This window comes from Vidua macroura, chromosome 1 (genome assembly GCF_024509145.1).
Source record: "Vidua macroura isolate BioBank_ID:100142 chromosome 1, ASM2450914v1, whole genome shotgun sequence".
NCBI lineage: Eukaryota > Metazoa > Chordata > Aves > Passeriformes > Viduidae > Vidua > Vidua macroura.
In genome coordinates this window covers 23,423,712-23,439,446 of record NC_071571.1, presented here as the reverse complement: position 1 = coordinate 23,439,446, position 15,735 = coordinate 23,423,712, and the positions used below count along the sequence as shown (strand labels likewise).

Genomic DNA, 15,735 nt, shown 5'->3' with positions numbered 1-15,735 from the left:
AATTCCCAGAGCCACAACTGATGTTATTCTTGAGATGTGTTGCACAGTTATTACTTGTATAAGTAACACGCATCTGTCTTTGCAGCTTTTGGGTCTTAATTACTCATTCAAGCTTGTAGTAGAGCCAGGAATTCACCCTGGATTTTGTGAGGTCTTTGGATTTTGGCCCTCATGAGGGACATGGGTAGGTAAAGCAATGCCAGAGATGACATAAAATGATCAAAGGCATGTTAAAGCTGTCTCTTGAGCCACACAATTGCTTGTACAGAAACTGGCTATCCTGTCCATGTTTTGGCTTCCATTCTCACCAACCTTCCTGACTATTACAGTGGGATGCCTTCTGTGAGGGTGCTGAGGCACTGAGAATGCTCCATCCCTGGAAGTGTTCAAGGCCACACTGGATGGAGCTCTGAGCAGCTTGGTCTAGTGACAGGTGTCCTTGTGCATGGAAGGGGGATTGGAACAACATGTTCTTTAAGGTCCCTTCCAACCCAAACCAGTCTGTGATTCCATGATCTTGGCATGCTTGGTGGAGGAAGTTGATGACATTACTGTAACAATGAACAAAATAGTTTAGTGCTACTAATGTAAGAGAGGCACTCTGGAATTTCCAGGTAACAATGGAGAGTGGATATTAAGTGGCACTTAAGTAACGCTAATTAACAGAATCTTTCACAAAAATTAGCCCCCCCCTCTTTAGCACCAATATTCATAGTGACAGGGCATTACTCTACAAAGAACAAGGGCACAATATGGCTGAAGCAATTAAGACAAATTCTATTGTATATTTTTTTCAAAGCTTAGTGATGGTACCTTATATTTACAAATCAAAACATTCAGCTTACTATATCATGTCCAACTAATCTGGCACAGTACTGAACATACCCTAAAAATGTCTGTCAGCAGTCTCAAGGATTTCCTACAGTAAGTCTAAGATGTAATGAGACAGAACAGAATTAGTTTAAGTAATAAATGTTTAATCAAAGAATTTTACATATTATTAACAGCATTCATTTGGCCAAACATCTACATGGTTGTAGTATCCTACCTGTATATAAAGTGGGAATGTATCAAGTATAGACTATGAAAGTGCAAATAACAATTCAAGGTTAGAGTAATTTTTTTACATTATAAAATTAACAGGTTTACAAAATAGTCTTGCCAAACTTTTATTTTTGAATTGTAAAGTCAATGACTATGGTGTTAAAATAAGTACCAAGAAAATACAAATTTAATAGTCTAATTTCATGCTCAGAAGAGTAACACGGAAACAATGGATATACTGCACAACCTAACCAAATTACATAAAACCAGAACCCACAAACTTCACTATCTTCACAGAGAGCACTCTTAAATATCTTACTGCAACTTTGCAAGACATCTCAATGCAATACACAATCTTTTTGTGAGAATCTTTCTATTCAGAAATTACCATTCAAGGAAGCTATGTGAGTTAAACAACCTTCAGACCAATTCATGATGACAGTTCATGAAGGACCGTTTTAGTTGAAAGACTTTATATCAATAGGTATTTTTCAAAGGCTCAATATTATGTCAGGAGTAGGGTGGCTAGAGGACAAGTTGGAAAATTATTTAGACTATTCTAATTCATTCTCTCTAAAGATGCTTGAAAATGGACAAGGTTTTTATGGGGTAAGGGTAAAATATTCTTATTTCATTTTTTACTAATATGAACCTTGTAACTGCAAGGTTCCAAGGCTGGATTTGCATGAATTAGTTACCAAAACACTCACTTGAACTCACAGTAATCAATACATAAACTTTGCTATCATGACACTTGCCTATACACACTCAGTAGTAATAAACTTTTATATCATATCAACAAATCTCTGGTAACAGTTAAGCAAAACTTAAAATGGAGTGTATGTAATTTGCTCATGTTATGAAAAGTTTTGATTATATGTAATTAAAACAGCCATTTGAACAACTTATTCTAGTTGTAATTACATACTGTACCATACTGTATCATTGTAACTGTAGATTGATGCTTTGAAGCAAGTCTAAAACCAGTATTTTTGTTTTTCACGGTACAACAACTAGGAAAAGGTTTTTTTGTGGTTTGTTTTTTCTTTTAATTTTTTTTACACTAAACAGTAATCACACAGCAAATGAATATTGTGCAATTGAACAAATACCTAGTAGTGTTTTGTATATGCAAAAACACTGACTGAACGTTTAGTTATTTACTGTAAAGGCAAGGCCATGGGTGGTTTTATGGAGGTCTTTGCAATTAATAGCATAGTTACTCCAGAACAAACACTGAATTTGAATTACTTGTATAACTGTGGCAACTATCCAGTTGGGTTAGGCAAAGGCACCGTAACATGTTGAGCAGGATGTGTTATCTGAACTTTTAATTGTGGGACTGACTAATATATGAAAATTCTGTATTCCTATATTTTTATAAAATGTTATCATTAAAAGTAATTGCACTATTAGTGCATAAAATGCTTTGTAGAATTATGAAAACAAAGAACTATGATTGCACTTCCATTAAAGTGTCTCTTAAAATACAGCATAGCTGTTGCTAACTCACTGTATTTTAATATTTAAAATAACTGTTTAACAGCAGCATTAGGTTTTATTAACTTAAGATACAGGCTACATTTAATTAAATGCAGTCACCATGGCAACATATGCCAGTTAAATTTGGAGAAGCAATGCTACCCAGTGGTTTCTTCCATTGCTAAGAACTGTGGGATTAGTTGGATAGACTAACACTGCACTGTTTCATTAGGCTACTGCCAGTTAACTTTTCACAGTTTGGCACATTTGGACTGTAAATAGACATGAAAAAATCTTTGATTTTAAAGGGAAAAAATATCCCCTAAAACTTGTTCCTGGAGCAGTACTACAGAGAAGCATTAAATACCTCTGTTCACACTGCTAACGAAAATGAAAAATGAGTAAGGACAAGTTATGGAAAACAAAATCAAAATGCAAATGAACTGCTAGATGTAATTTTGGTGAAATTATGAGTTCTAAAAAATGGAATAAACTATTTCTTAGGAAAACCAAACAAAATAATCAGTGTAAGCCTTTAATCCGTACTTTCAAGTTAAGGATCATCAACCTAAGGCTAAACAGATGCTGCATTGTATTAGGAATGTGGAATACAACCTATTTATTCCTTTCTCTTGAGAGCAAAAAGGCAAATACTACCTAATTAAATGCAAAGGATATTCCTTGAAAGGTTCACATCATTATGAAGAACTACAATTCAAGAGAACTCCTAAAGATCTGTTATGTCAGTGGTTACAACTGAGCTGCAATTATGTGGCTCAAAGCCTCCATAATGCTTACTCCACATACTGTACCATCTGTCACCGCCATTCTTTTACTCCAGATTTAGTTTTTATTCATACCAGATGCACATGTTCAGTCCATTCACTTGAGGTTTGAGGAGCCTGACTTGAACTATCTCCTGAAGCATCTAGGGTGCTTATTACCTCCCTGTTACTATCACCAATTTGTGATACTGTTTCACTTGGAATAATGTTTTCTTCAGAAGTGCTTTCCTCTGTTTGGGTTCCTCTGCCTTCGTTTTTGAGTGCATCCTCAAACAGTGCATGTTCTTCCTGAGGCTCCAGCCCCGTGTCTGTAAGATTTGGTTGCCCTGCTAACCCATCTTCAGTGCTGGGTTGCTGTGACTCATCTGTTTCTGTACTTGTTGAGGGGATCAGAGCAATACTCTGTGGGTTCATGTCATGAAACCAGGCCATAATATTTCCAAGCAGATTTTCATTGGTATTGGGATCTTGACTGCTGGAATCAGCATCGCTTGAAGTTGAGTATAATCCACTTCTTGTCTCGCTGCAGGGGTGGGAATGAAGACGATCGGCTGAGAAGGGATCATTGCCTGCACCCAGTCTCATCAGACTGTCACCAAGTTCTAGCAGCTCAGAGCTGCTCAAAGTACCCCTTGGGTTGTCCATACTTATGGGAGCAGAGTCCAGTCTTGTAGGCAAAGAGGTACCTATTGCTCCTAAAGATGCCTCATTATTTAGAAAGTCTCGAGTTTCTTCATCTATGGCCAAGCCAGATTCTTGTAATGACAGCTGAATAGCTAGCAGGATGTTTGGGTCATCTTCATCCAGAGAACTCAGAGCCTGTGGAAATATATAAGGTTTCTCTCAGAATAAAACTTGCATCTTATTACATATTTTGGATGAAATGTAATTCTGGCTCAGATCTGAAATTCATTCATTATTCCTGCATGCCCTTTATCAGAATAAATTTCTACCAACAGAGCTGACAATGCAATTTAAAAGGTAACTATTGTTATGTCAGTGATTGTTTAGCAATTCTTACCATTGTGAATGTGTAATTTGTTTTCCTAGATTCTCCCTTTCTCCTTGAAGAATTAAGAAAATTTGCAGAGACAAAATGACACAGAAAGGCAGAGCAGAGGAGAGCAAGCAAAGCAGAGAGAATGGAAAAGAGACTAGGGGAGATACCTGAAGAGAATCCTGGTTTTCAGAGCGACTGACAGGGGTATAGTCATGAAGTGAAGAGCTGTGCAGAATGCCCATAGAAGCTGAACTCACCATGGAGGTGCCATGTCTTCTACTGCTGCCACCTTCCTGAGTGTCTGTTTGGGCAACCAAAACAAAAGCAGTTGAAGAACCAGCGAGGAAGCCTCCTCTGCTATGATTTACTGATAGAATCTCTTCCTTCCTTTTGGATTCTAGTAGTGTAATTTTACTCCTTTATTCACTCTGAATGAAAGAATCCTTCCACATCAGCTCTTACACAGTGGTGAAACACCAATCCCACTGTTTTAGGAGTGACTGCCGGGCTCATTTGTTCTTTCTGCCCTCAATACCCTTCTCTGTGAAAGCATGGGCTATGCCATTGGGAGCATGGGCAGAAGGGGCAAAGTGCTTCTAAGGCACATATGTGATTTATGGAAAGCCCTGAAAATTACTGCATGTGGACACAAATACAGGATGCATTTACAGGTGGATTACAAATCACGTTTGCCCATTTCTCTGTTCTTTCAAAGACAAAACAGCTATAATATTAACATTATAATAATCTTTACTGTAACATTGCAGCACAATTCAGAGTAGAGTTATAAGTGAATACTTCAGCAATTACTGACATTGCTGTTTTCTTAAAACCAAAAGAAAATAGATGTAAGATGCTGTTTCCAGAAAAAACTGCTCTGTAATAAAAATAAATGTAAATCTTTTGACTTTGGAAAATGGAATTTTCCACTCCAAAACTCAAAATGTGGTAGACTGAAATAAAATAATCTCTTGCATGCTTTAATAGTGTGCACTTGCCCATCACTACTATATCCAAGCGTTCAGTCAAAATCTAGTCCTTGAACTAACAAGATGGTTTTGCATTTTATTTGTAATAGGGAAGAACCAAAGTTCACCAAAATTTTGATTTCTTTTTCTAGAATAAACGATGCATGTGATCCTTTCTCTTCAATAAAGGATCTCTCCTTTTGGTTTTAAAGAACTTTTGTGTTAAGCTCCTGAGACACAGCAATGTGAGTTTGTACAGCATTGCTAAGAGACTGAGCACACAGACTGGCAGCTCTGCAGAAACAGTGTCACAGTATGATTTGGATTCAAGCTGTATCTGTACCTGTGCTAAGGTTCTGGCAGAACTGAGCCAGCCCAGACAGCCAAGTCACAGAGACACCTTAAGGGACTGCACTACCAGCCCTCAGAAGAGCAGCACTCTGGAAGTCACAGCTCAGGCCAGCTTCTTTCCTGGCTGCCTTTGCCAATACAGCTTCTGAGCAGAGTTTTGGAATACAACCTTAGGATGCTCTTCCACAGGCCTGTAGCCTCTACATTCTGTGCACAACTGGTTCTTTTCATTGGTATAGGAGACTTGGTGTATGTATGAGTGACCTTCAGAATTTCTTCAGAAAAGCAAACCTGCGCTGGACAGCTGAGAAGTTGTTAGTGGGAAGATCAATGCATTTCTCTTTTAGAAGAGCAGCAGCCACAGTGAAGTCAACAACACTTCTAAGATCACATAAAAAAACTGCAGAGACAAGCCTTTATGTTGTATCCTGGAAAATACAGCAATGTATTTGAAACTTCTTTAAAGTGTATCCACAGAAGAACAAAAACACTGTGGTCACTACTAGTGATTTCTGAAGCAGGAAGAGAAAGAAGCCAGCCCAGAGAGGTCCGTACCTAATGTACTCTCACTGGGGTCATCAGGGTCTGGAGTATTACTCAGCAGACTGTGCACGTCTCCACGTCGACGCTGTCTGTGCCTCCTCCGATACTGAAATTCAGCATATTCCTGCATAAACCAAAGGTTACAAAACACAGGGCAGCATGCAGTGCTATTTTTCTGAGTAACAAGCACCACATTTTTATTAAAAAATGTGTGATTTTATATGCTTATTATAAAATCACCCGCTTTCAGAAAAATGAATTGCAAGTTGTATCATGCGACGCTTAACATAAATAACAAAATCCAAGGTAATCCTAGATCTATAAAACAATGAATTAGCAAAAAAAAAAAAAATTAAATGTACTACCAACATTTTAATACTTGCAATCTCCTTTTTTAACAATTCCAGGAACACATTCCTTGTTTACAATTTTTGATGCCAAACTTTATATATGCACCCATTGACACACTTTAAAATAAATGCATACTCACTGATTTTAGAACATAAAAACAATTGATGTGAATTAGACCAATAGATTATCTCAGAATCTCTTCTGCCAGCAACTGGCAGTAGAAAATAAGCTTGAAAAGACAACAGAAAGCTGGTAGACTTGATATATATTTTTCCGAGCCTCCAGGACACTATGGCTCCAGAATGTCTTAAGCCACATCTGACACTCTTCATCTGGACAGTCTATGATGGATTTTTATTCCATGAATTACAAATCTCCTTTACTTTTGCTTAACTTGAGCTGCTAACGAGCCATACCATATGGATCTGAACTCCTGCAGCCTGTATTTTCTCATATTGTATGTGCATAGACAGTTTATATAGCATTTATGGAAAAGATTCTTGACCACATCAAACTAACATCCCAAGGGTTAATTATCTCAATACTTGGATTTATTTGCATATCTCTCCTAATATGAAGGAACTAGTTTTATGCTTGAAGGGAAATTTCCAGTAATCTTTTCAGGTATGTCCAGCTGACGCTGAACCTGTGTAGGTAGCACTTTGTGTAATTTCAGTTATTCCTACACACAAGAGAATAAAACTGTGCACACAGGCACTCGCTCTCCTCTTCAAAAGAATATTGTTCTCTATTTCTGTGAGCTCCAAGTTGGGAATCCAAAAGATTCATTTGGCCAAATGAATTGGTAAAGATAACAGTACCATTAGTTTTCATTTCCTGTATTAACTCTTCAACATCTAAAGTACCTAAAACTTAAATCCAGATGCGTTATGTCTCTTAATGACCTTATCAATGTAGATGGTATTACAAGAGTATATTTTTTTCCATGAACTTTCTCAGACCAAGTGCTTACTCATAATGACATATGCGAGACAAAAGGAATAGTCACAAAATCATGTGTGTGGGCAGATTTTTATCCATGGAAATTGTAAGAACATCAAAATGTAGCTTTATTGGACCAGACAAAAGGTCCATTTAGCCCAATATTCTGTCTTCAACAGCAGTTAGTAGTATATGCTTGTTAGTCTATGGAACACCATGGAGAAACAAGGCAAACATGAAGTGATTCTTCTCTAAAATATTCTTCCAGCTTTTAGGGATCTCAGGGATTTTCCAAATGCAAGGCAGAGCCTCAACAACAGAAAATCAAACCTTGATACAGAACAATGTAACTGAATTATTTAAAAAATATATAATTATATCACTCTGAATCAGAAATCATGGGAAGTGATCATTGAACACTAAGATTTATTCATCTTACCAGATCTTAGCTCTCATTTGTTTGCAATAAGTACGTAAAATACTTTGCAGTGAAATTCACTAAAATAAACAAAGATGACCATTATTAATTCTATAAAATTCCTTTAGCATAGGTGGTGGTTGCAAGTATTCGTGATAGCTACATAGCAAAGAAACCGATTTGCATCACACAGTGCCACATTTAGGCAAATCATAACAACTCATAAGCAGATCATCTAAGCACAGCTGCAATTTCACCTCCTGCTAAACAGCTTTTCAATACATTTCTTACCAGCTTCTTCTCATAGCCAGTTCCACTGTCATCAGTAACATCACAATCAATCATACAGTAACATCACAATGAGTTTGATGTTGTCAGATGTGGGATTATTTCAAAAGAACTAAAGGAACTGGACAGGAGAAGCAACTGATTTCTTGTAGAGAAGCGAGCCATGTTCTCACCAGTGTGATGCTCACCAACAATAGCAAAGGAAATATATGGAAAAAAGTACATGGAGTTTTCTAGGATGTTTAACAATGACTAGCTAGAAAGAAAATGTTGAAAACAAGTTTCCTTCCTGACTGAATGCTTTAATCTAATGTTCTCAAAACATTAACTAAAAATTAAGATGATAAAGGAAATCTTTATAGGAAGCTTCTCGCTTTTTAGAGCAGAGTCTCAAGAACTACTTACTCTTTCCCATATAGAGTTCATAGAATATTAATTTAAAAATTATAATTTTCATTCTTGGTAAAGTAGCAGAAATTAAGGTCATTTGAGTATGCAATTTCCATCCTGCTTTAATACATAACAATAAAAATAAATATTTAAAATATTTAACAATATTTAGGAGCATGACTTCATATTTTTGTTGGGATTGTGACAGAGGATGGAAATTTCATAAACTTTTGGTCAAATTCTGCTGAACTGATATTGCATTCAAAAGCAATTAATTGCATTCAAAAATTGCATTCAAAAGCAATTCTACACAATTTCATACATTTATTACTTTAAGACTCTCCAGCACACAGACAGCAGTTTATATTCAATTTTAAAACTGGTTTTGTACTTGGAAAATGAATGTGAAATATCTTGGCTAATGCCACCTTAGACAACTACATCCATGTTAGAGGCATGTTTAGAGTCATTGCACAATTAGCTATGAATATATTTCCTTCTATTGTGAAATAAATGAAATGGAAAGCTTAACCAACTTGAAATGCTTTGACTCAAGATAAGGAAGCTCTTCATGCAGATTGTGATCATACCTGTGTTTCTAGCATATGCAGAACTAAGTTAAAAAATTAAAAAGAAATAGTTTACCTCGGGGGATGCAAATCCTAAATACTCCCAATCCCATGTTCCACCAGCAAAGCTATAAAATGGAAAGATACACCATCAAACGTAGAAGTAGAACAAATATGAAAAACCTCCAGAGCGTCAAAACCTATTGAAATCTGTAAACCAGTGCAACTGTAGCTCTCTAAACTTAACAAGTCTTCCCCCTTAATTCTTAATTCAAAATTAATTTTAAAAACCGTACAGTTAAGTTGTTGACTATTCCAGAACTGCCTGATATGTTTAGCAAATACTTAAGAGATTTTTGAAGTGTACCAGGGATTTAGTGACAATCTTAATGGAAAAAAGTAAAATGGAAGCCATGACATCTAGTCATTAATATATCACCAATGGGGAAGCAATTTAGGTTGCAACGTGCATAGCAGTAATCCTCAAGAAGAAAAATATGTTTTTCCCCAAAGGCTGTAATTTCATAAGGATGAAATGTCCAAGAAAGTATCACTATCACAGTGATTTACAGCCACCACACTTAGCATCTACCTCATAGTCAGAGAACAGCAGTGGATTCCCTCACTTTGGCAGCACCAAAAGAGCTTCTTCTGACCTGTGCAGCGTTCTGGGTGGATTACCTGCGCCTGGGTGCTTCTGGAGAGTCTGCAGGAGCAACCCCACGGGCCACAGAGGCCAGGAACTCCTGGCGCTTCTGCTGCACAAGACAAGCTGCTCGGATGATTTTATGGCGAGGTGTCCGAAGGTAAGGCCTGTTCACTTTCTGTGCAAGGTCTTCAGTGACCATTTCTAGGTCTGTCTGCAAGAGTTAATAATACAGAAAAAACGGTTTTACAGGGAAATGCAAATCAGGAAGAGCTTTTCTCCATAAATACTGAGGAGAATTATATCTATTTTCCTGAAAATACCTTGTGAAATACCAAAATACCCCAAAATATCTGTCCCATAGCCTAGTCTTTTACTGAACTACATTCTGTCCTCCACCTTGGAGCAGGATTTCCCTGCACTCTGAAATATTGAACATCTTCAAGGGACAGGAAAGGAGGCAGCAGTCCCAGGTACTCCCCCAGTTTTGCTTCCTCCTAGATGTCAAGCACATCAGAAGGGAAAGAAAGAAAAGAGAAGCTAGAGAAGGAGATGAAGACTAAAGCTAAAATGTTACCCTCAGAAAGCAGAATAACAGGAAATTTTCTTACTTTCCCCTTCCATCTGTCCTTATCCTTTTCCTCTGCAAAATGATATTAAAAATATGCTACTTTTTCAAACTTGGTTACAAATATAAAACAGGCATGTCAGTTCTGTACTACAAAAATGGCAAAAAGACATTGATAACTAATAAAAAAAAAAGTCATTAGGAAAGTAAAATATATCCATGTATTACCTGCATAAGTTCAAATATTTCTTTCTTTGTGCTTTTAGGCTCCAAAAAGAATCCATATGGATAAGAACACTTAAGAATGCGGCGAGTTTTTAGAAGCTCTTGCACTGCATCTTCAATGAATGTGGTATCAGGACAGCCTCCCTCAGCTGCAATGTGAAACAAGCATTGGGAAAGTATTTTCCTGCTGATGTCAGCGTTACTTTTGTGCATATCAGTTAAATATTTTGCAAGTAAAGAGCATTAAGTTCTCAATAACTCCACAGTGTTCTTAGGAAAAGAAATAAGCACAGAACATTAGCTTCTATCTTACTAATGCTACTTCCTCCTTGAGGCTTTGGAATAGGTAAGATTTACTGTACATTTAACTTTCAGCCAATGTTCACAAATTCTAGCACTGGAGGGATGACATCACACAGCAGACTTGATGGGAGCACTATCCAAAAAAGAACAGTTTAGCCATAACTGTTGATGTGATTTCAAATCAAAGGCACAGATCACAACAGATACTTACTTCCACTTAGAGCTCTACTCAACTGCTCCATCTTTTCTTTGGCTGTTTTTAGAAGGCGCTGTTCTAACTAGAAAAAGAAAATAAATAAAATACAATAAGATAATTATTTTTTGATTAATAAAACAGTAACAAAGATCAGGAAAAATGGCTTGACCCACACCTGGTAGCTAAGTTCATGGTTCTTAAATCTTGTATAATAGTGCATAAACCTATCAAGTTCTTGAAATCTTCTATGCTTCTTTTCAGCCTGGAAAATAATGGAGAGACAAAAGAAACCGAAATAAATATTATCATTTAATATAACAATCACCATTAAATATAATTAAATAATGAACTGTTTCTATTCAGACTATATATAAAGTATTGTGCACAGTGCTGAGTGCCATGTAAGCAAAGAGACAAAATTAATTTTTGAAATTCACAAGGCTGCAAATAGTGCAGCCAAAGAATTGATACACTGACAGTCCCTGCTATTTAAAGCAACTTTCCAAAAGCCAAAATTAAGGCATGTCTTCTGTAGCGCACAGCAGGACCAGCATGCTCATTTCACAAAAGGAAACCATGTCACAGAGAAGTAAAATGACTTGAGTAAATTGACCAGTGGTTGTTAACAAAGTCAAAAGCAGAAATCTTATGCATCCACCAATAGGCAGTGCTTTCTTTTTGTCTCTTTGATATGTTTAAGGTTGTATTTTTCCATTTTGAACTCTGGTTTGGAAGAATTTTGATTACACTTATCCTGAACGGAGAATTGCAACTTTAGTGCTCTTTTCAAATACACACATTCATTTGTTACCTCTACTGTCATCTCCTTGGACTGCTCCTCTACATGCTGAATAACTTCATAGCGAGTGCATCTGTAGTAGCCTCCAGTGGAAGAGCTGTGCTTCTTCCATTCTTCTAGGCATATCCAGCAAAAGTCATATTTGCACTTCAGAAAAAAAAACGGAAAGAGGAAAAAAAAAAAGAAGTTGAAATGTCTTAGATTTGTAGTTAGGCATCATTATTCCTCTATGGACAACTTAACAGCATTCTGACTGTAAAAAAATTTTGAGGAGCCTCCTTCCTATTTTACTGAACCAGGAGATGTTTATCAAAGCATGTCAGTCATCATTTTTGTTCCTTGGATCATGAGACTGTGTTGGATCTACATGTTAAGTTTTAAGCAGAGGAAATAAACGAAATTGTAAACACAGCTGATCAGGCCTGTTTTTTGTTTTTGTTAGAAAACCAGTCCCATTTCTTTAAATAACACAAAAAATATTAATAAGAAAGAATGAATTTTTTCCCTAATATTACTTAAAAAAACATGATTACTGGTGTTTTTGCCACGTGGTGTTCCTGACACAAAATATTGATAACAACTACTAAAGCAAGAGAGAAGTCTGAACATAAACTTTGATGAGTGATTACTTCCAGGTGAGTCTTTTCTGCACTGACTGAGTAAAGTGCTTTCAAAATAGGTAAAACCTTACAAGGAAGTGTAAGGTGACTTATTCAGGCTTCTCTGCATCAGAGAAGATCAAACTGTATTAAATATTCTCAATTCAGTAGCGAGTGTTCAGCTAGTTAATTCCAAAATAACTGGAAGCTATTTATAGACAGATAAGCAAAAGACTTCACAATTTGGTGAACCATGTTTATTTTATCTATCTTCTAGATGAAGAGAGAAAATTTACATTAATTAATATTAAGCCTTAAGTATTATTAGTGGCATTCTTCTCTCTTTGATAAGTTTAACTTTCCAGGAATACCTACTCTATACCAGATGTGTTTGTCTGTAGTTATTTCATACAATCACTTAGATACATTACAAGAAGGAATGAAATCTAATTCTTGCACTGTACTTTTGCTAATTTTGTCTCAAAAATCAGTAGTGCTGATTTTCTTCTAAAAAGCAATGAAGACTAGAATATTTCTTCTTGATACTGTGCTGTTCCTTCTTGTTTTCAAACATATTTTAAAGCTGTTGGCTTATAAAAAATTGTGAGAAGTGAAGAATGAAGTACAAGAAGAACTGTGTATAAAGCGTTGAGTATCACTGCATCATTTGCCTACCATTCAAACCCATTCATATTCATTATAAAAAAAAGAATCATTACAAAATATTTAAAAGATCATATGAAACAAGATGTTTCACAACCTGAACAAATAAAGCTCAACTTCCTATTAATTTATGCATATATGTTCCTACTGCAACAATCTCAGCTCTCCCAAATGATCTCCCATCTGACCACTCCATTATATTTATCTTTTAATCTCTCATATCTCCAAAAGCCTCTTCAAAACCCACGATTCACACAGTGTCCCCAGACCCTCCTCCCAGTATCTCAATCTCATGAGACATTCAAAACCACATTAGCTGCTTCTACACACCTCCCAAATCCAAAATCATTTTCAAGAAGGGTAAGAAGGACAACCCTGAAAACTACTGTGTGTCAGGCTCACTTCAGTGCACAATAAAACCATGGAAAAGATTACTCTGGGAGGTACTGAAAAACACCTGGAGGACAATGCAGTCATTGGTCACAGCCAGCACAGCTTCATGAGGGCAAGTCCTGCTTGTCGAAACTGATTCCCTTCTGTGACAGGGTAACCCACCCAGCTGAACAAGGGGAGCCAGGTGATGTGACCTTTCTGGACTTCAGCAGAACTTTGATACTCTCTCACAGCCTCCTTCTAGACAAAACATCCAGCACAGTGCTGGATAACCGTGTTACATTATGGCTTCCCTGGACACAGGACTCAAAAGAATACTGAGTTTGCACTAAATTGGGAGGAGCTGGCCACTCCCTTGAAGGCAGGGAAAGTTTCTTTAACCTGAGGGTGGTTGGGTCCTGGTGGTTGGGCCCCAGGAACCAGGTTGGAACCTGGTTGGAACCTCCCCAGAGAAGTGGTCACAGCAGCAAGCCTGGCAGCAAGACCTCAAGAAGTGATTGGACAATGCCCTTCAGGCACTAGGTGTGACTCTTGGGGTGTCCTGCGCAGGGTCAGGAGTTGGACTTGTTAATCCTGGTGGACTCCTTCCAACGCAGCATAACCTGTGATTAACTCCTGAGCTCTGTTTTATGTGTCTTTATGATCACTGAGCCTTGTATCATCACCACCTGGGCTTAAAAAATCCCATCTGCTGCCTGGCCATGGTCTGAACCAAGGGGAACAGGTAATTGCTGAGCAGGTAACAGCTGGGTAGGTATTTCAGCCTCTCTCTTGGTGGCAGTATAAATGAAGTCTCTGCACCATACAGCTACCAAGTTTCATGAAACTTGCAGCAATTTATTATCTATGAACCTCCTCCTGTTCCTTGAAATCAAAGTACCCATAAGCTCAAAATATGACTATAGATAGTGGAGTGAGAGAGCAGGACTGCGTAAGCCCTGCCTTGTTAGAAGCTGCACTCATAAAACAACAAGAAAATGCCTGCCTAAGTACAGAAAACAGGGTTTTATGAGTAAGGAGTATTCTCCTCTACACCAAGGTACATGCTAGATGCTAAGAAGCAGCCATAGCCCATCATGTAGTGAGCTTGAGAAGACCTCCCTGCAAAAAATGGCAGAAGATCCACCAAGGATTGTCACTTCAGCACAGGAAGCAACAAGTGAGGTGACCACTCTTCTTTGTGTCCAAGTCCTGCAATGATCTTGAGGACACCCTTCCTCACCTTCCTCACCAGGCTGAGGGGAGGCAGCTGCTGTCTGTGCAGAGATTTCTCCATGACAAAAGAATCTGACTGTTTTAAGGACACTTCAAGCTGCCTATAACCATCAAAAAGGAAAAGAGACCTCTGATTGTCAGCTCGTGCCTTAGAATGGCAAATTATCTACATTCATCAGCGTTTATTGGCCAAAGTCTTCTCCAGCCTGAAGCCACTTTGTTGAAGCCACAGCTGAGCTTACTGGCAACAGTTGCAACAAACATATTTTATAGAGTTTTTAGAAGTACAGAATTTATGAGCTCTTTTAAAAATAATTTAAGACAAAAAACCAAAAAAACACCCCAAACAAGCAAACTTGGCATAAATCAAAGTGTAGAAGAATGTTCTCTGCTGCCAATGATACCAAGAAAAGCCCCAATCTTCAATTCATATCACAGAAAGAGACAGAATATGTGACAATATAAAGAAAATGGGATCTGCATTGCAATAGAGAGAGACCTGCACATTTTCAGAAAAATAAAGAGAATTACTTTCTAAATCTGTTAGCCTTTTATTGTAGGCCAACTATATCAAGTGTTCACTACTTTCTTATTTTTAATGATGCTCCTCACAGAGGTAATAGTTGTAGTTATATAAGATATTTATGACATAAAGAAATGTCTAAATATGCTGCTTTTAACTAACTTGAGTGAAAAAGCATTTTCAAATGATACTGAACTCATGACAAAAATATTTTTTCTATTTTGGTAGCACAGTGCAAACTTGTGACTAATTTTCTGGCTGCTGTCATCAATAAATTTTCTTTGGAATCACTCTTTGCTGTCTTTTCATTCCTACTGATTAATTCCTGTTTACAGTTTTCCACCTAAACTTCTCTGCTTTGTTGCTATGTTAGAAAAATAATGCAAAAGAAAAATATAGTAAGGCAAAACCTTCATTAGACCTAAGACTTCCTTAAAATCTTACATCTGCCAATTAAAACTGTTCTTTCTCTTC

At 37.2% G+C, this 15,735-nt stretch overlaps 1 protein-coding gene across 4 annotated transcripts in view; it reads right to left on the bottom strand.

Moving 5' to 3' along the window:
- Positions 1 to 956: 956 nt before the first annotated feature.
- The window catches only part of ANKIB1 (ankyrin repeat and IBR domain containing 1), an 88,596-nt gene continuing 73,817 nt past the window's right edge, over positions 957 to 15,735 (bottom strand). Inside the window, exons 12-21 of one of the 4 annotated variants that reach the window (XM_053971618.1) lie at positions 11,881 to 12,015; positions 11,245 to 11,331; positions 11,085 to 11,151; positions 10,574 to 10,719; positions 9,813 to 9,991; positions 9,208 to 9,259; positions 6,186 to 6,297; positions 4,569 to 4,612; positions 3,959 to 4,130; positions 3,626 to 3,834 (exon numbers count right to left, since the gene is read on the bottom strand). In XM_053971618.1, the coding sequence (XP_053827593.1) occupies positions 3,722 to 3,834; positions 3,959 to 4,130; positions 4,569 to 4,612; positions 6,186 to 6,297; positions 9,208 to 9,259; positions 9,813 to 9,991; positions 10,574 to 10,719; positions 11,085 to 11,151; positions 11,245 to 11,331; positions 11,881 to 12,015 (1,107 nt within the window). In that variant the 3' untranslated portion in view covers positions 3,626 to 3,721. Of the gene's footprint in view, positions 4,131 to 4,478; positions 4,613 to 6,185; positions 6,298 to 9,207; positions 9,260 to 9,812; positions 9,992 to 10,573; positions 10,720 to 11,084; positions 11,152 to 11,244; positions 11,332 to 11,880; positions 12,016 to 15,735 lie in introns of all 4 variants that reach the window. The other 3 variants (XM_053971382.1, XM_053971540.1, XM_053971460.1) reach the window with 3 other exon arrangements.